The sequence below is a fragment of the Chroicocephalus ridibundus genome, chromosome 9, assembly GCF_963924245.1.
Source record: "Chroicocephalus ridibundus chromosome 9, bChrRid1.1, whole genome shotgun sequence".
Classification (NCBI taxonomy): Eukaryota; Metazoa; Chordata; class Aves; order Charadriiformes; family Laridae; genus Chroicocephalus; species Chroicocephalus ridibundus.
The window spans coordinates 13385040-13405746 of NC_086292.1; the positions used below are offsets into that span (position 1 = coordinate 13385040).

A 20707-nucleotide genomic window follows, 5' to 3' on the forward strand; every position below is an offset into this window, starting at 1 on the left:
TTATTTTCTTCTCTCTTTTTACAAAGATGACTTTAGTGCTCATAAACCTACATATGCTTCTGTGTATCATCCTCTGACTGTTGATGGTAATTTGATTTTATTTTTTTTAAAAAAAACCCTTTCTGGTTTCACTGTAATGAGTGGTATTACTCCACAGGTGTATTTGATTACTCTAAACTTTTTTTCAGGTTTTCCTCTTCATTCAGCTCCTCCAAGTACCACCTCTTCAGCAATTAATGTGGACTTTGATGCTGTTTTTGGAGGAAAATCTACAGCACCAGAGTACAGGACTGCAAGTGGTAAAAACTGGCTTATGACTAATTTATGCCCTACAGGCAACAGTTGCTTAACAACTTAGTGTAATTGCTATTGCAGTTCAAAATTTAATAACTTAATATGTTTGCAAGCAGATTATAGGGCTCATAAGATAACGGGCAATCAGTTCAATCATAGTTGTTTGTTTTAAAATTAGTGTTAACTAATAATGGTTTCCTCTCTTTTTGGGGGAATGAACTTTGAACGTGGCCCACTGGATATCTCTTAATGGGTAAGCTTATGTTAATCTGTTTTCAGTACTTATGACTTCAGTGTCTTCTCTTGATACATGATAATTCCCTCTAATTTCATTGAGAGGTGTTGTACTTATGAAAAGGCAAAACTAGCGGTGTGTGTGTTGCTTGAAGACTAGCTGAGTTATGACCTTTCTCTTGGTGCTATTTTGCTGTATATTCCAGGTTCTTATGAATGTATACCAAAGGAACTCTTCTGTACATTCAGGATATTAGCAGTATTATGAATTTACTGCTGTATTGTGTTAAAAGAACACTTTGAAACTTTAACAACCTTCTTTCTTCTTCAGTTTTAGGGAAGATTCATCTTAATTTAAAAATACCAGCAGTTACTGCTGAAGTAAAATTAAAGATTCTACTAGATGTGTAGCTACAATATCGTATTCCATACAGAAATAGGTGGTTAAAATCTGCTTCTGTCTAAGCCTTAAACACTTGCAGCATGTTGAACCTCTGCATATAAATACTCAAGCTACTTAGTGCTCTCTAAAGGAAATACCTCTCTGGCTTATGGATGTCTCTTATTAAATGCAATGTAACTGTTTTGTTAACAGTTGCTTTTATGTTCTTTGTTTAGCTTTTAACTTTCTAGATGATGTATTGCAACCCACAGTACCGCCACAAAGTCAAAGAGCCACTTTAGCCAACCAACAAAGCGGAAAAATTTTGGCAAATGACCTCGATTCTTCACTTGCTAATCTAGTGGGAAGTAAGTGTGAAGCTTCTAAATTTAACTTTCCCATTTGTCACTGAAAACAAACAAAGCGCCGCTGCCCGCCGCCCCCCCCGCCCCCCCCCCCCCCCCCAAATAAAAATACTTAGGGATTTTGTTGGTTTCTCTTTGTCCCTAGATCTTGGCTTTGGAGGAACTCCATCCAAAAAGTAAGTGCACACATGAATTTACAATATTCTTACATGACTACGTGGTAGTCTCTGGCACAGTTTATCAGCACTAAAATAGCAAGAGTCTCAACTCCTGAAAGTAATCTGGTACCAAGTACAGAGTTGAAACAGTGGGGTTGTGGTCAGTCACCATAACATGGTTGGCCTTAACTTCTGAAGTAATTTGCTTTAGTTTTGCAATTGCTGTATTTTTGCTTAAGTATTTTTATGAAGCACCATAAAAGATCTTGCGGTTACATAAACTCCAGTTAATCATTATGCTGTACAGTGCAGTAATGATAGTTTACTTCTAACACAAAACAAAACCTCCAGATTTCATATTTACTGGTACAGAGATATCTAAGTAGTTACTGAAATTCTGAGTGTTTCTTCCACCCATAGATTTCAGCTGTTTACATGTATTAAGGCATGTTTTGGTTTTCCATTATGTTGTTGTTGCTCTGGCTGTTGACTCTCTGTGAAAACTAATACACAGTTTCATTTTAGATCAGATATGCAGTGGACCCAGCCTACAGAGAAAAAACTCACTGGTGGAACAAACTGGCAAGCAAAAACAAGCACATCGACCACGTGGAACCCTACTCCCTTACCCACTATTCCACATATGGTAAGTTCTGTACTATTGAAATCACACTTCATTCTAGCAAATGCTACTTCCCTGCTTGAATTAACTTGAAAAGAATAGCAAAGGCTGTTTGGGACAAGACTGGGGGCCAGGGGGTATGCTTGTAGGATCACTTCTCAAACTGAGTGAGGTAGAGATTTCACATGCTTTATTTCCCTCACTATAAAACTTGTCCATTAAAGACTTACATCTCAGGTGAAAGGCTAATTATTTATCTCAGTCCCTAAGTTCTTTTTGAATTGAAACAAATGAGCCCAAAGCAGAAAATTTGATGTGCATGTTTGAGATGCTCCTACCTGCCTCCCACATGCACATACATGCACCTTTAAGAATCCGAAGAATGTGTTTCAAGGGCAAAACTGCTGTTCTTTCCAGTTTTCTCTCCTTTTTCAATTTTATCACATGAAACACTGCTGCAGCCCCTGCAAGGCACCTAAATTATCAGGTCAAGCAGCACTTTGGACTTTTGATAATGGTCAACAGCAAATTCATATTTTTAACACAGTACAAAATAGTAAGTGGAAGTTTTATAGTTATTTAAATGAAAAGTTCTCATTTCATCTTCCCAAGGCTTTTAAAAGAAGCTTTTAAAAGAAATTTTTAAAGTATATTCTATTCATAACATTCATACAAATACAAACCACTTCTGAACTATAGCTGTCTTAGAGAGAAATATAATACTTGGTTATATGTACAGCTAGGGTAATTGTCACATTTGCTATGAATTTTGGACTGGTCTGACTTTATTTCCCAGTAAGAGTAGCTTTGCCCATAATGCCTCATCTTACATGAGTTTGCTTATTCAAAATTATCAAAGTTAAATAGAATATTAAATCCAGTATTGGACTCAAAAATGAAACTCAAATTCAGATGAGAGGATGTCTCAGTGGTATAGCACTTTTATGTGAGACTTCTGAGAAAATCTCTTTATCCACTCTTGGTGCTCTAGAATGTGTTATGTTCAAGTGCTAATGCATTCTTACTTCTGAAAGATAGAGGGCACCTTCGCACATACTGATCACTGTGGATTTGGGTTTGTGTTTTTTATTTCATGTGTTCATGTTTAATACTTTCTGGTCTAAGCATGTGAGTGCTTTATGTCAGGTACCTACTCGCTCATTTGCTTGGAATTCCAACAATTAATGATGCAAAGAACTAGCTCAGAGATGAGCATCTTTAAAATCAGTGCCCCGCTATTGGAAAGGCCTAACTGTCCTGGCTTGGTCTGTTGCATTCAAAGTACTAACCCTTCAATTCACGTATAGTCTGCATATTCTTTCATAGCGAAGTATTTTAACTAGCACTCCATTTTTAATATAACTAGCACTACTTAACAATGCATGGCAATATGAAGTGCATGCATCACTGTGCTTGTGAACCTGATATAAGTTATTACTTGCTTAAGATGCACTTCATTTTTCTTTTTTTGTATTGTGATGTGTTGCAGACATCAGAAATTAGTATGTGAGCAACACTTAGCAGACTCAACATCTTCTGCTATTTGTTTCTTAAGCTGAATGGTCGCTGGCTTCTTTGGTTTTTTTGCTGTGCCCTTCTTGCACATAGTGGGAGGAAGAAGGAATATTGTATGACATGCCCTCCAAAAGCTTCTTACACAAATGTTTATGCAAGCAATATACTCAAATCTGGCTAGATTTATTAAAACTTCTATTTTTTTTTCTCTAAATCTTACTCTAGTGATAGCTTTCTAGGCAGGGAGCCTATCCAAGTTATCAGACATAGTTACTGATGTTACGGTCCTTGCCAGTCTTTTTCCTCCCTCTTTAATTGTTTTAGTAAATGAGTTAGGTGTAGTTACAGATAGTTATAGTACTGGACTTGAGTCCATCCCTTGGTTAGAATTTCCAGTTCTAATACCTCTTAAATAATGTTCTGTCCTTACTCCTTTTGCTGTGCCAGAATGGAGTACACTATCCTGGATATGTAAGTCAATTTCTTGTAAATACATTGGTTATTAAAGTACTGAAAAATACATATTTTTCACAGTTTTATAAATATATATGTTACTAGCATGCATGTGCTCATCTAAAATACATTATAATTTTCTTGATTGAAGGTACCTGCTCCTATCACGTACCCATTGACCACACCTCAAGTGCCTGTATATGGAATGGTAAGAAATGTGATTGTCTTGTATTCCTGAAAAACCTAGTTGTCTCCTCCAGTGGGTTTCATGGCAGGCAGTATTATACTCAAATCATTCTGCAACTTACATGTATTGTTTCATAAGGTCAAGAGTGTGTGAAATCTGGTATCTTTTTCACACTGAGCATTTGAAGAGATTGCTCTAAATTTAAAAAAAACAACTTGCTATATAAAAAGCTTTGACTTTACTTACGTGTGTGTGTGCCTATATGCTTATTTTCTACTACACTACAATGAATGCAAAAAGATGTATCTTCTAGAATTAGTTTCAATTTTATATACCTTTTTGTGGGTTTTTTGTTTATCTAACAGGTACCTCCTCAGATTGGAGCTGCTCCTTTGATGGCACCCCAGTCAATGATGTATATGCAGCCTGGTCTAAGGCCAACAAATCCTTTTGCACCTGTTTCTGAAACTCAGGTGAACTGTTTTCTTTAATCCTGAGATCACATTGAAACTTTAGTCTTGGTAAAAGCAACCAAATGTCTCATGAAGGGCTACTGATGTATTTCTGCATTTGAGAGCAAGGGGTTCCTTGGTCAAGGGCAACAGCTTTTGCTGGTGAGGAGGCAAATGCAGATGGTGAGACCACGCAAATGTGGGAAGTGAGGAAGACAGGACAAATCAGAGATTTAGTCGCTAGCTTCTTCCTGTGTCAATATTAAGAAAACGGGAGTGGTGAAGGTAGGTAGAATTTAGACTTCCCATGACATCAGCTGGATACTTGGTTTAGTCATACTGAGCAGAGCAGTGGTGAAAGCTTTCTCAAGGATCAGGTGGTGGGGAAGTGAAAAGGGCATGGACAAGAGATTCAGGTTGAATAAACTGTATTCCTCTTGTCCAAATATGTTGGTCTTAATGTTCCTTGGGGATTTTCAGAGTGCCAAAACTGTCTATAGCCTTAACTTGCAAGTAACAAGGCAGATGAATAAATTCAGAATTTTAAAACACTGAGAAACCACGTGTTATTTAAGTGATGTTAATATGTAATCTCTACTTCACAGATACAGTTTATGTAGAGCCACCAAAGCAGCAAGATGTGAGAACAACCAAATACTGGTAAAAAGAAAAAAGAAAAAACTGAATTTCAATCTTTCCATGATGTATTCCTGAACAGGGCAACTGTTTCTTCCCTGTATAATACAATATTATTTTGAATTGCAATGCTTTACAGATTCTTGTTTATAACAGTCACCGCAATGTGAAATCATGTTTGTTCACTGACTTTTTTTTTTTAAACTGCTCAGCAGAAAAATATTTTATCGAGGTTGACTCAGAAGGTGCAAGCTGGATTATCATCTTCAAAGCTGAGAAGAGGGGCTACGCGGTTGCTCTACAACCTTACTCATCAGTGAATTACCTTAGAAGGTTAACTGAGGATGTCAAAGCTATTTATTTTCTCCATAAATTCTGTGGCTGTTGTAACCAAGACACAACACAAATGAAGTTGAGCAATAAATTTTTTATGTGCTCTAATAAATACTCTTGATAGAGCAGTGCTTGCATTATCATAAGGCCAATATCGTGTGAAATCAAGACAGCTTTTTCACATTAGAATAGCTTATAGTAATTTGCAAACTTTATAATGTGAGTTTGAAATGCTGTGAATCAACAAGATATTTACATATTACATATATAGAGAGTAAAAATAATAAATTGCTCCATTGGTATATCAGTGTTACGTGGCTAGTTAAAAGAGCCGGGCTCTGATATGGGCTGAAAGTCTGTGATGGAGTAGGGGAATCAAGCATGTTACAGAACAGCACGTGCAGCCTCCGATGGGTGACAGTAGCTGCACTTCCATCGAGTATCTTCTCTGCAGATAGCATCTCTCTCAGCTCGAGGAGGAGTAGCTTTGGGAGCCAGTGAATGTGGGTATCCCCAGTAGCAGCAGATCGGAGCAATTTGAAAATGTTGTTGCTAACTGCGAAAGACGCAAGAGATACAATTTCTTTTAAAAGCCCATTAGGTCAAAAGAAGCAAACCTTGCGGTAGTGCTGACACTCGACAACCCGCAACTATACTGAAATTACCCAGCTGTAGAGAATAGCTTGTGCTGCTTTTCTGAAATAAGAACCTAGTTGTAAACCATATAAAAGTAATTTTTAAATGTGTAAATATGTGCAAACTTTTAGATAATCCTTTCTTCAATGCTGCAGTAATCTTTTTCTTCTGTAGTAATTTCAAGGTAAAAATCCTATGTTAAGAAATCCGGACTCTTTGAGAGGAAAATCTTTTCATTCAACTAATTTATGAAGTATGCTAATCATGATGGGTCAGATGTGTACAGACTTCTGGTGCATCTTTTGTATTTAACAATCTTCCTCCAAAACTGAAATTGGCTATGAAAATGCCTTATCTTGTATTTTTCAATGTCTGATTAAAAAGTGATAGCATTAAAAAAAAAAAAAATAGTTAACAAGTAAATGGAATTGGCAGCAACCTTTCTTCCAGAAGTTTTGTGGCAGAATACAATGAAAAGCTCTCCTGTAAGATGACTTCTACTAATGATTAATATTAAAGCTGAGTTTTCAAAAAAGGCATAGTTACAATAAATAGACCTCCAGAGAGTAGCATGTCTGTTATCATTTGGGGAGTCTATAATTGCAGAACTGTCTCTGACTCTCACTATAAATCCAAACAGGCCTGAGACTCTTGTCAAGCTGTCCTGCAGAGAACTTCTAAAATACAGCACTTTCCTTCATAGTGGGAACAAGCCTTCTCTTTTTCTAAATGCTTAATTCTGTCCAAAGAGTGCAAAAGTAGTATTTCTTAACCCTATGGAAATATTTTTGTCAAGTGAAACAACTCAACTCAAAAGAAAAAAAAACACACCTTAGCCCTTGGAATCTGTAACCACTGACTTCCTGGGAAGTTCCTTCCTTGCAGAAATTAAAAACTCAGAGTTTCTGAATGTGTATTGATTTTTTTTAAAAGAATTTGGACTGATATATAGCAATCTAACGTTCAAGTTTGAATTACAAAGGGCTTCAAGCTTTAATCCACCTTTATTGGGTTGAACAATTGTATAATTTTAAGCCAATGAGTTCTTCAGTGCCTATGGTTGCCCTCCACCTGACGAGGGAATAGATGCCACTTAGAATGGGTCATTGTGTTGAGGGGACTGTTTATTTAAGAAATAGTGATTTCCATTGGTTTATTCAGCATTGAAAAGTCTTGAGTTCAAATTAGACCAGTACATGGAGTAATAAATGTCTGGGCATTAATGACAGAGCTGAGTGCTACAATCAGGCAGTTTCTAGCACTGTCAGCTGTTGGGTCTCTTTCTCATACTGAGTTGTATAAGTAACAATCCGTCATTTTAATAAAATATGCAAACAAACGCCTGACAAGCAGTATATATTTGTTATAACTTTATTGCAGAGCATTCTGAATCTCTGGAATGTACTTTGCTTAGAAATGGATTTAGTACTAGGTATAGTTTGCACTACTTCTGATTTTCTCTGGATTTTTTTAATGGTTCTTTGGTATGCTTGCTTGCAGCAAAGCTGTCTGATACCCATTTATTAGTGTCAAAACAGAGAAACAGCCACAAAGTACATCCTAAAAACTTTATAAGCTACCTTTTTTTTTTTAGTCTCATTCAGAATGTTTGATACATTAAAACATAGCTTTCAGGTTTATCCTTATGAAGAAAAGGTTGCTTTCTCTCTGCACAAAAGTGCACAGGACTCCTTTTTGCCAAGCTCTTCCCTGTGCACATATTGGAATGCATAAAATGGCAGAGTACTGTGTTTTAAATAGCATAGTTCATACATTAGAAGTAAAAAAACAGGGACGTAGGATGCTGTTGAGGCTTTTGTGGCTCAGAATCTGTTCTCCAGAAAAACACTTTGAAGACAAAAGTTGTTTTGAGGGTAACTGTAATAGCCCACAGAGTTGGAGATAGTGGTGGTTGTGAGTAAAACACTGAAGAGAGATGTATATAAATGTGACTTTCCCTTTTGTTTCCTTCCAACTCGTTCAGTCCTGTTCTGAATACTTCAGAACGCAGATAGCTGAGATGTCACTCCATGTTTGTCTGAACAAGGAAGAAGACTTGGAAGTATGGTGTGTGCTATGCATTATTGTCCTTTAGTGGGTCATTCAAGCCTGACTGGCGGGACTTCATGCTGCTACAGGGAGGCTGTTTTTCATGGGATATACCCTAAGATAACTTCTGGGAGAATTTGGAAAGGTTGCTTGTGTTAGGCCTGTTGGACTTGAAAGTGTACCTCTTTTTAAATAACTGGGGTTTTCTAATGTTCTCTAGATATAGTTTGACTTTGCCTCCAAGAAGTTATTGATTTACTATTTTTTTTTAATTTTGGACATGTACTAGAGAAACTTCAGTTCTGTGCACATAGTGGTGGAATACTTGTAGGTATAAATAACAAATGGATTTTTTTTAACAAAACACACACACAAAAAAACCCCCAACAACAAAAAAAAAACACCTGAGGAAAAAATTGAATACAGGGTCTATCCCCATGTGGGTTTTTTGATGTGTGGCAGGGAGGGTGGGGTTACAATTAGAATAGTGTGCACTGTGGATCGGTGCTTAATTTGTACATAAAAAGGAGAACTTTGTTTTGGGTAGTTTGTATTGTAAGGACAACATCTAAAGGCACTGTGTATCAGTCATTTATTTCCATTTAAAAGATTATATTTTTGAGCAATGGAAAATGTACATGTTATGATTTATACATTACTGATAGCTAGGAATATAGAAAACCTGTTGCTATTACTCTGAAGATGTATCTGACTTGTCATTGATATAACATCACCGTGTCACTACTTTCTGCAGAGTCTCATGATCATTTATTTAAAGAGATTGTAGTAACTGGTAGAGTTACAACAGGAATTGTAACATCAGATCTTTCAGTTATATCTCAAACATGTAATCCTTGTGATTAAGTTTAATCCTTTACCAAATGTTTGGCTGGAATTTCATCTTGGAGCAATGACAAAATAGGTGCTGGAACAGATTTCTCTCACCCCAACCCACACTTTATTTATTTAATAGCTCTCGTTTTGTATGTTGTGTTTTTCCCCATAACAGGTTTGTGCCTTTTATTGGATATTTATTTAAAAGGAGCTACTATAATTTAGGTTGTTCAGGCTTTTTTTTTTTTTTAGATATATTCTTGTACAGCTGTTCCTTTACATGAGTTCCTTCATTTTATAAGAATACAGAATGTGTGGAAAATATACTAGCCACAAACTGGAAAAAAATTTTGAGGGTTTATGTTCTACGAATTAATAATTTTTTAAAAAGAAGCCTAAGCACAAGACTGGCTGTGTTGATATTTTAATTGTGGAACTTCACAATTTGTTAATACACAAACTGTTTGTTTTTTAAAAACTGCTCATATCCAATTATTTGATGAAACAAGTTTTGGAAAAAAATAATAATAAACTTTGGCAGATGCAAGGTGTGTGCGTATGTAATCATTCTTTACTGTTGCTCAGGCTTAAGGCTTCCTGCAGCACTGCCAGGAGCAGCTGGATCGTTCGTTACCCGTCTGTGCTCAGGTTTGCTGTGGTTCGATGCCTTAACGCGACAAGCTTTACTGCCATCCCGCCTTCCTTCGGGGGTGGCGGCTGGTTTTTGCCTGTGCGGGGTCGCTGGGCCTGGCGGCGGGGGAAGGCACAGGCCGGTGTGCCGCGGGGCGGCTGGCCGCCGCAGGGTCAGTGCGAGGGGCGTTTCCGCAGACCCGCATCTTGCCGTGGGAAAGGGGCAGCGTGAGAACCTGTAACTGCGGAGCGTTCGCGGCTTCCCCCGGCGCGGCTGGGCTTCCGTTTGCCTTCTCTGAAGTTCAGGCGCCAGCCGCCGCGCCCGCAGAGCGCGAAGGGCCTGGCAGAGACAAAACTGAAGGCAAATACCGTCAACAGCTGCTCTCCGTGGAGCCTGATCCCCTTCACCAGCCCCGCCGGGCCGGGCGGCGGCCGGGGGTGAGGCCCGCCCGCCCGCAGCCTCGTCCCGCCCCCCGGCCCCGCCCGGCCGCCGGCCCCTCGCCCCTCCCGCGCTGTCGCACCAGCGAGCACGTGACGCAATGGCGTGGTAGAAGTTTAAACGTATCACGACAGCTCCCCCCGCCCGCCCTATGCCCCAGCCCACCAATGGACGACGCCGTCGGGCGGCCACCGCCCGCGCGTCATCGCGTCACTCAAAGCCCGACAGCCAATGGGTGGGGTCGCCCTCGGCGCTGACGCGATGACGCAGGCCTCCAGCGTCCTGACGAAGAGCCGCGCACGCACCCTCGTTTCCCCAAGATGGCGGCGGCCACCAGCAGCGAGACAGGGTGCGGCGAGGCGGCGGCGGGCGAGAAGCGCGGCCCGCTCGGCATCCCCGAGGCGGTCTTCGTGGTGAGCGGCGCCTCCGCCGGCCGGGCCGGGGCCGGGGGGTGGTTCCGGGGGGCGGGGCGGGGCCGCGCGCCGGCAGCCGGGCCCGTCCCCCGTGAGGCGGCGGCGGGCGGTGCCTGAGGGGGCGCGGGCGGCGGGGCTGCCCCTCCCGGCCCCGCCGCTCCCCCGGGCTGCCTTGGGGCAGCCCCGCGGCGCCGCGCGTCTGCTCCCCCGACGCCGGCGGGGGTCTGTGCCCGGGGTGGGGCGGGGGGTGCCTCAGTCCTGGGGGTTCTTATGGGGCGAGTTGCTTTATTCGGATTCTCTCGGCGTTACTGCGCGTTGACTTTGCAGCAAACCCCCGTCCCCGCTTTAAGCGTCGCGGCGTCCCGCTGGCCAGCCCTCCCGCCGGGCCGCCGCGCGGGACGAGCGCACCCTCCAGTCACCCGTCCCAAGCCCTGGTTCCTGCGCCGAGCGCGGCCTTCCGCGCCTCCTGCGTCTCGGGTGGCGCCGAACCCCGCTCCGAGAGGGTTTCGGTGCCCCGGGGCCTTCCCCCGCATCCTCCGCTCGCGTCTGGTGCTCGCTGTGCAGCAGAACCGCTCTGCGGCCCGGCCGCCGTGCCCAGCTCGGGTTCCCAACTTCTCAAAACCCAACAAACGCGCGTGTTTCGGGAAACAGGCTGAACTTGCTCATCCGATTTACCAAGCATTTAATAATTCTGTTAACTGGTTGAAAAGAAGAATTCATCGACTTAGACGGTGATGTAACATCAAAATTATCAGTTGTAAGCCAGCTCTCGGTGTGCTGTCTTGGTTGTTACTTTATTTCACTTGATCGATCAGTATTGATCAGACTGGCCATACCCGGCTGCCTTGGTGTCACCTTGAAACGCCAGTTGTCTGCCCTGAATGCTTTGTTTACCGTGCTGCTTTATCACTGAGATTTTCTTGGACTTTGAAAATTTATATTTTCCTGGATATCTTTCCCAGAGCGATTTGGACTGCTCAGGTGTGACAGCTCTTAGAGAAGTAATTCGATTTGACTTGCATTTTGGTATTTCTAGGTGTAGTGCTTGTATTACCCCTGTGCCTGGCTAGAGCATAGGTCCTCACTAAACAGGTACGACACACTTGCTCTCAGTGCATCCAGATCTTACCTTTTCTTTAAGGTTCTTTGACAATTATTGTTGTCTGGCAAATCTTACTGGGATGTAAAAACCATTGCTGCCCGCGGGTAGCTTCCTTCCACCCCTTTATGGGAGACTAATGTGGGTGCAAGTGAAGGGAAAGGGCCATGGCCTCAGCTGCCCTACGACATCTCAGCTGTCATGACAGAGGAGAACTTTTGGTCTGTGCTGACCCTACGGTGGAGGTGGCCACCCTGGCAGGGAACAGGAGACAGCCAGCCCCAGCAAACACTTTGAGGGCGTCCGTCACATCCCTCATTCTCATGCTGGTAGCTGTCGAAGCAGTTTGTGTTTGGTTCCACGTTGTTCCCTTTTGATACTTGTGTCTGAAGTATCTCCTGTGCTGTACCCTGCGACCTGGGAGAGTTCTGGGGGTCGTGGCTTAGTTCTGGCTTCTGTTCTTCATAACCCCATCTCTGGATCTAAAACCCATTGAAGTTTCTTATTTCTCCATTTTGAGAGGTGCTCTAGTCAAATACAGATGTCTCTGCAGAAGAGGGCCTCAGTGATGATCTTGGAGTATTTGGACATAGATGTTAAGATAGACTTTTTAAATTCAAAATAAGCACATGATAAGAAGTTGTTAATGGTATTCTGCTCCACAAAGTGAAAATACTAGTGTCTGGAGGCTGTTTTTTATTACAGCTTTTCTCTTCAGATAACAGGTTTCTCTTTTAAAACTCTCATGACGATAAAGACCTCCTGATCACTTGTTTGATGTTCCCCCCGCCCCCCCGTGCTACATGAGCCGTCTTTCTGTGAATCTTGTCTTCAGAGATGATTTCTGTAAGTGTCCTGGTTCAGTAAAGGCTCTTCAAACAACTGATGGTGGATACCTTTCCTTAGGCATTGATCTGTGGATCCTTGTGCCTCTCCAGAATTTCAGGTGACATTAAGCACTAACTCAGCGTTTCATTGGAGCTTAAAAAAACACTCCAAATAGTAGAACTTTCAACTCTTTTCTTTTGAGCTGTTGTCTAGATGTTTCCAAAGAAAACGCCTGCCTTATTCTGCCTTTCTCAGCATGCCTGTGAGTGGGAAGACAAGGGATGCAAATCTGAAAACGTGTCTCTTTTGTTATCTTCTTTGTATATGCCCATAGGTGATGATAGCTCTCTGCAGAAGCAGAGCCAGTGCCTGCAGCGCTTTATTTGGGTCATCACTCAAAAGATAAACATAAGGCTGTGTGGGAACGTGCTATGCTGCTCTGTTTCAGGGCTTCTACGGAGCATTCGTGTGGCTTGGCTTGAAGTTTGCAAAGACTGTGTTACCTTGCAGTGTACAACAGTGGCATTTTGCCATTTGCCACTTGCCAGTGAATTTTCTTCCTAAAAAGATAGAGAGGAGTTTTGGCAGGTCCTTGCAGAAGCTGTAAGGTAATTCTGCGGTTGAGATGCTGCGTGACACGCCGTGAAGCAGGGATCCTGATAGCGTTGACACCCAGCTCAGCTGCAAAGCTGTTCTCTTCAGGCTCAAAGAAGTGACCGTGTCTCAGCCTTCCAGTTGGGTAAGACGGACCAAAAGCCCAACCAGCAGGACTTGGAAGTTGCAGTTGGAAATCCTGGGTGGTAAATCTGAGCCCGCCTTGGACTGGGGCGTTACGTAGTGGGAGGAGATCACCAGTACACAGGGCGTCTGGATTCATTTCTCATCATCTTCGTTTCAGGAGGACTTGGGTTCTGTCTTGTCTGTCTGTACAAACAGACATGAGCTGAGGCAGAGGTGGGGTGCCAGGCTGTGTGTGGTGAGAGTTGTTGCCCGCTTGCTTTTTTCTTTCTGTCTTGGGTGATTTTCCTGAGCAGAATGGCTTCCACAAGAGGGAGTTTCATTTCAGAACATCCTCAGGCCTCACTTCTACAACACTTGCCTGAATCTAGTCCTTGGGGTTTTTTTTGGTTAAAGCTTCTCTACAGGCTTCATGAGGAGGCAGGAAGGCTTCTCCTTCTGTTGTCCGTGAGGTAGCTTAAGGTGTTCCTCAGGCAGTTAGTCTGAAATGCGGTCTCTTGAGTTCTGTTGCACCACCTGGATCGTGCTGCCTGCTGCGGTCTGTTGTGGAGTTCATATTTCTACTGCAGTACTGTTTCCTTAATGATAAGGAAGGCGTGTGACATCTTACCCGCTTTGGTAATTTCATAGTAAGTTTCTTTACCCAAGAGAGCTTAGGAGTCATAATGAGGGGAACCACCTCTGTGTCTGCTATTACTTATATAATGTTTGATGTGAAACTACTGGAATGGAAACACCTCGTTAAAAAGGAGAAGCTGAAGAGGCCTGTGGTAGACTTCCATCAGAGTTTACAGAGCTATGGAGACAACTAAGGACAGAATTACCCCAGTGGATGAGCGTGATCATGCTGAATTACACATAGGTAAATTTGTCAAGGTCAGAAAGGAGTGGTTCATCTCCGGCCTGACGCAGGAGGCTGAGAACATTGCCTGCAGGCAGATGAACTGCTTCATGGGAGTCTGAAGGAGGCGCTTGCAGAGGTCAGCATCCTTGCCTGCTCGGGCCTGTCTTTGGCTACTTTTCCAGTTGATGGTAGGACTGGCTGGAATTGTTCTCCAGAGGTTTCCATGACTTTCTGCTGAGGATAGAAGGAGCTTTTGGAGACAAGCTGTTTACTACCGTAAAGCCTTCCCGAGCAGATACCACAGTCTTCCCCACTTTGCCTCTTTCTCTGCCACAACGTGCTTGATCGGGCCGTGATTCTTTTCCTTCATCAGTCTTATCCTAAATAGTCCATAATCTGATTAGCCACAGAGAAGCATTATCCCCGCTTTACAGATAGGAAACCAAAGTTTAGCTGTGGTCTGAGGATGTCCATCCCCGTTAGGTGTCATTTGACATCGTCTGGGACCAATAGCACCATTAACAAGGTACTGGCAAATATGGGTATGAAATAACCCTTGCACCCATTCTGTAGTTCCCTGACGAAAAGAAGAGGGGAGGGGGAAGTGAAAAGGTGACTAAGAAAGGAAACAAAATGATGTTGTACTTCGCTCCAGAAAAATAGAAGTTTGTTTACATATAAAAACCCCTTCAGGCTTAGCTGCAGTAGGATGATAGCATGACTGTATCTAGCATTTCTGTAAAACTCTTCTAACGCTGAGGGTTTCTTTCTCCCCTTAAAGGAAGATGTAGATTCTTTTATGAAACAGCCTGGAAATGAGACAGCAGATGTAGTTCTTAAGAAGTTGGATGAGCAGTATCAGAAGTATAAATTTTTGGAACTTAATCTTGCTCAAAAGAAAAGGAGGTAAGTCATAATTTTTGCAGAATTGTGAAATGTTTAGCACAGTTCTTTTTTTTTTTTTTTTTTTAAAAAATAAGTCTAATTTTTTTAAATATCCCAAGAAGTAAAAAGTTGATGTTAGGAGAGCTAATATTTGCAGTACTTTCAGGAAAGCCCAGCTTTTTTTTTTCCCTCTTCTGAGAATTAAGTGCAAAAGAATTTACAGTGTTGCTGAATTGGTCCTTAGCCTTTAAGGTGAAAAAGTACCGCTATAGTCTCTAAATTTTGTGTAGCCTAGTGTAAATATGAATACGTTTTTGTCAAATGACTACTGTACCGAGCCTGTAACTTTTGGTTTACTAATCCCATCTCTCTTCAGTAGCTTCAGTCTTGATCTGAAGCTAGACAAGAAGCAAATTTTTAAAAGCTAAAATCAAAGCTTCAAGTAATGTTTTATTTAGATTAAACTTCTTTCATGGAAAAAATACGCCTCGTAATTTCCACCTGGAGGCTGCTTTGGCAGTCACTGCTGGCTGCAGGGGGGAACCAGCGCCTGCGAGGAGGGGGATGCCCTGAACTCTGGAGAGAGCTTTCATTTTAACAGTGCCGACTCTTGTAGCTCTAAACTGTTTGTTACAATAAGTTTGTGGACCTCAGAAGAAACGCACTTGTTTTGTTTTACCTATGGTGTCTTTTATCTGTGTTTCTGCTGAGGTTTCCCTCTTCTCCGGGGAGATCAGAAATATGCAAAAATATACAATTTTGGCAAACAGATATCTGCTAATAAGTGTGTGTTCCAGCGTGAAAGCTGTGTGTATTGCTCTGCTTCAGAAAACCAGTGAGCCTCAGTACGCAGAGGCAGGTGAAGCTGCAGCTGAGATGCCTTTACATGCCGTACCTTTCAAACCTGCGTTTGTAAGCCTGGAAAGCTGTTACGAGTTTTGGAATGGAGGTTGGATTGTATACTAAAACTGATCACTTGTTTAGGAAACTTTGTGTCTCTGTAAAATAATAAATTATGACTGTTGTTAATTCACAGGCTAAAAAGTCAGATTCCTGAAATTAAACAGACATTAGAAATTTTAAAACACATGCAGAAGAAAAAGGTAAACTATTTTGAATATCTAACGAGTATGAGAAAAGCTAACTACCTTTCCACCCTAACAGAACACATTGCAAGAAATGTTTTGGAGAGCACACTTAATATGCCTTTATAAATAACAGAATTGTTTTTAAAGGTATGTAGTACTTTTTGAAAGCTAGTTCAAAAAAAGTTAATGTTTGTAATGCAAACTTCACTTTTAATAGTGTATTAGAGTGCAGCTAAGCTTTGAATTCATCTCTATTCTTTATAAAGTTTTCTATGTTGTTTATCTTCTTAAAATGCTTTATTCTTGGAGCTCTAACTTTAATGTTGAAGTAAAATTACATAGAGTTCCACCAAAGTTAATACTGTATTGATGGCAAAAAGCAGAAAAGTGTGCTCTTTACTGTAAGTTTTGTGTCTTTGACATAAGTTTCCAGTGAAAATAGCAATTTTAAGTTTTATCATTTGTCTTAAGGATTCCACAAATCCAATGGAAACCAGATTTTTATTGGCAGATAATCTCTACTGCAAAGCCTCAGTTCCTCCTACAGATAAAGTTTGTTTGTGGTTGGGGGTAAGTAAAATGGAACTTTCTCTGAAACTGTTTAAATAACTTATAAAAGGCTTGTAAAAGACAGTGTTTGCTGCTGTCTCATCTGTACTTCTAGTGGCTACGGGCGGAATTGTGTTGATGAGAGCACAGTGGAGCTGTGTCCTCTCAGCAGGGCAAACCTAACCAGACAACGTCAATGCGTTAGCGAAGGTTTTATGTTCGATTTTAGTCGGTGCCTGAACAGTGAGACTTCAGAGAATTGTGATTTTGCTGGATCGTTCTTTCCAAAAAGCATATCCATGAATGTTTTTCGTATCTTCTGTCACTTTGTGGTTCAAAGTACCACCCAGCATTACCTGGGATGGGAATGTGCCCAGCAAAATAACTTAATTTGGCAAGTAGCTTCCCATCTTCTCTACATTATTTGGATTTAGCATCTTGCTTTCCCTTTTCGTGCACGTTTTTAGGGAAAGATGGAATTTCTGTTACTCACAGGTACTTGCCAGCATTTAGAGTGGAATTTGTGCCAAAGACTGGTGGGATCAGAGCTCAAAACACAGAATTCCAAGTACTTAAGTGATATCAGATTGGGATATTTTGTATTCAGAGGCTTCCTTATATGTGGAGATAACCTGCTAATGTTTATTTTGAGACTTCTAAATCCCAGATGTTCCCGAATCCCTGTGTTAGCTGCCAAACAAAACCACTTGGTTGGGACAGAAACGTTGCTGACATGTGCAGCATCCAAAGTGATTGGGCAGTTACTCCCAACCTCTCCCACTTCTTTTCTATCGTAAAGAGATTTGTCTGATACCTGTTGCTTTCAGGAGACTGTTTTAAGACTTCAGAAACATTGCCTTGCAGGGAGCATCCCAGGTTTATTTGGTAACAGAATATCAGAGAAAGATCATCCTATTGATGGTTCATACAGAAAAGCGATAATAAAATGCCACAAGCAGTTTCTTATGTTTAGGTGTTCTTGGCCTTCTGCCTTGATCCTCCTTGTTGCTTACAGTCCGCATGTTGGCCTGTGCGTATTACTATTATTGGGGAAACTATGTCTTCCAGTTATTTTACAAGAAGAATGGCTTATTTCACTCTTGCAGCTCTGTGTGGCGCTCCCTGGGATCCTGTCCAGTTAGTGGCTCTGCTCAGTGCAGTTCTTGAATGGGACAAAGCTTCATTGGTACATCTTCACTCGATACTGCTCTTAAATCTCTTCATGTGGTAGCTTCTTAGTGAAATCAAGATTTGGAGATTAAAAACCACCACGGTATAGGATAGGACTTTTTATACATGTTGTATCTTTAAATACCTGTAACACTTCTCATTAATGGCCAGTGCTGTTAGGCTGTTTGTCAGTGTTCCACACAGAGATCCTAAGGGTAATCTTGACTGCAGCAAAAATTGTCTGTAGGGTTGTGCGACACTTGAAAGGTGCTGCTGAGAAATGTGAAGTGTCTCGCTTTTCACATATGGTGAAGATGGGACACTGATACCTGAAAGGATGAATGCAATCCGCAGGGAGAGAATTCCCTTGTTGCTTAGCTGTAGGAAGAGGACATTTTAAGTCACTAGAGGGATTTATTACTCAGTTACTGAAGCGCTGGAGGCCGTGAGTGGCTTCAGGCATTGCTCGTCCTGAACCTTGTTGTCTTGGCCTGTCAGGACAGCCTTTCGTTAATGCAAGAAGTTATAAACAACAGCCTGAAATAAGTCTGCTATGGCTTATTCCGTACAATGCAAGAGTAAAAGCTTTTATCAATCTTTCTTTTTTTAGGCCAATGTGATGCTTGAATATGATATTGATGAAGCTCAGGCGCTGTTAGAGAAGAATTTGTCAACAGCCACAAGAAATCTTGACCTTCTAGAGGAAGACCTGGATTTTCTTAGAGATCAGTTCACCACTACAGAAGTCAGTATCCTTTTTTTTTGTTATTTGCAGGGGAAGAGGTGTTACGTGCAAGCTAACATGGGTAAAAAACTAATTTCCTGACGTGGTTTTATCTTAGGCTGGCTGCCCTTAAAATTCTGTAGCGCTCCAGGAACTTAGCCGTGTCTAGCAGTGAAAGGGGATACTGTGCTTCTGGCGCTGAGCCCAGGGCTGGTGTGTTAGATGGAGGAAAGCTTGTGTTTGTCACTGGGTCCCCGTGAAACCTACTGGGGTGGCTGCAAACCCTGACTGGGAGCGAGGTGGAAGCGCGGGTGGGTGCTGGGGATCGATGGCCAGGTGGCCATTTCAAAGCAGAGCGACTCTTCCTTCCTCTCTAGAGCGTATGAACGTTGTTCTTCGGGCTATTGCTAATGATACCCAGTTCCGCTGCCATCCCAACGTTCGCCAAGCAACACAAGCCCTGGTGCAGCAAGCTTGCTGCTAGCTTAGGCATTGCTTTACTTTATTTTTTATACTTTCTGCTTTAAAACTGTTTTAATGGTGAGGTTAGCCATCAACTGAAGCATTAAATGTAGTAAATGAAGGCACGACAGTGACTGGTTTTTTCAAGTTGATACTTCAGCTTAGTGCTGCAAGAAGTTACGGATGCCTGAAATGTGCAGATAGAGATGATGTGGGCACGCTGGCTGAAATAAGAAAAGCGTAGCTGTAAGTAAAACTTAAAAGTGTGTTTCTCTTTAATATCTTTTTGGAGGTTTTTAAGTAAATGGTATAAATGCTGCAGTTAATAACAGTTACTAGTATTCCTGTGCATTAAGGTTGTGCACTGTCAACTCTGTCATTAAATGGTTTCTATATTGACTGTTACAAGTAAGTGAAGTGTGGCCAACTGTATAACCTGCTTTTCTCCTTTCTTTCTTTCTTTTTGTTTTTTTTTTTTTTTCTTTTCTGAATGCATGAACTGTTTCCTTAATTCCACACTCCCAGATATGGCTAGAGTTTATAATTGGGATGTAAAGAGAAGAAACAAGCAAGACCCTTCCAAAAACAAAGCATAGTTTTGCCAATTTTAAATGTGGTTTCAATTTCCAAATATTTTTTATTTAAACACCCCCAAGTTCATTCTCAAGGGACTGAGTTACTTTAAGCATTTCAGTAAATGGTAAAATATATGAAACCTAATGGTGAGCACCATTTTATTTATTTGTAAACTCAAAAATCTGGTTTCATGCATGCTTCATGAAATATTTGAAAAGGCACCACACAGTCCAGCAGATGACGTAGTATTTTGATCAGATCAGTCTGTCATAAATAAATTTCTACCTGAAAACTTGTCTGAAAAGTTGAGGGGCACGTATGAAATGGAGTCTGACGTTTTAGCAGGTTGAGGCAATGCAGGGGTTTACTTTTTCATCTCTGTGTACAGCTGATGAACTTAAAAGTCGACTTGCAAGGGAAGACATGCAGCTGTAATGTTCTAGGAGACAGAGAAAATACAGTGAAGTCTTGGATTTTGTTTCAGTCAGTTAATTGGCAGCATCAATCCGAAGCATTCCTGGATATCCACTTTGGATAAACTCGTTTTTAATAGCTACTGGTTAGTTAACTGCCTGTTACTGAACTCTCAGCACTTTACATACAGCAGTTTGTGACTTGTCTTCAAAGAGCGGTAAATGGTGTGAACAGCGCAAGCGATGTCGAGACGGCGGGTGATGTCTCCCCGTTCCTTTTCATACATGTGCACACGCTGCTTGTTTTTGCAAATGCCTGGAAAAATGACACCAAAATGCTGATAGCCTGTAAACAAGAAACCCCCTATTTACCATCCCTTAGACAAGATGTCCAGTTCAAATGTCTTAACACTCTCAGCCTCCCAGGTGGTGAAACCTGTATGAGATAAGGTTTACTGAAGCGTGACTTCTGGTGTTAGCAGTCGGAATATTTTTTTGGTTCTTATGAAGCCTTGCGAGATTGTTGCCTTTTACCTCTGCAGTTTCTTTCTACAATGAAATGCTCAGTGGTGATGTCAGTGGCTAATATTCACATTCTGTGATGAGAATACAGGTTTCGCTGCAAATTAAATGCAAATGTTAACTGTTTGGTCTTCATGTAAGAAACAATATACCTGTAAATTTTTTGTACTTTTATTT

The 20707-nt window shown here is 41.5% G+C and overlaps 2 protein-coding genes across 8 annotated transcripts in view; both read left to right on the forward strand.

The window, feature by feature from the left end:
• The window catches only part of LOC134521204 (phosphatidylinositol-binding clathrin assembly protein-like), a 32697-nt gene extending 23000 nt beyond the window's left edge, over positions 1-9697 (forward strand). The window contains exons 14-23 of one of the 7 annotated variants that reach the window (XM_063347403.1): positions 27-86; positions 189-299; positions 1147-1278; positions 1421-1451; positions 1959-2079; positions 4018-4041; positions 4175-4231; positions 4576-4683; positions 5268-5322; positions 5511-9697. In XM_063347403.1, coding sequence (XP_063203473.1) covers positions 27-86; positions 189-299; positions 1147-1278; positions 1421-1451; positions 1959-2079; positions 4018-4041; positions 4175-4231; positions 4576-4683; positions 5268-5282 — 659 coding nt within the window. In that variant the 3' untranslated portion in view covers positions 5283-5322; positions 5511-9697. Of the gene's footprint in view, positions 1-26; positions 87-188; positions 300-1146; positions 1279-1420; positions 1452-1958; positions 2080-4017; positions 4042-4174; positions 4232-4575; positions 4684-5267 lie in introns of all 7 variants that reach the window. The other 6 variants (XM_063347401.1, XM_063347404.1, XM_063347406.1 and 3 more) reach the window with 6 other exon arrangements.
• Positions 9698-10476: 779 nt separating this feature from the next.
• Positions 10477-20706, forward strand: VBP1 (VHL binding protein 1). The gene is made up of 6 exons (XM_063347410.1): positions 10477-10632; positions 14923-15047; positions 16063-16129; positions 16586-16684; positions 18444-18582; positions 19545-20706. Exons 1-6 carry the CDS (start codon positions 10540-10542, stop codon positions 19613-19615), a joined length of 594 nt encoding a protein of 197 aa, XP_063203480.1. The 5' UTR covers positions 10477-10539; the 3' UTR covers positions 19616-20706.
• The last annotated feature ends 1 nt before the right edge of the window (position 20707 follows it).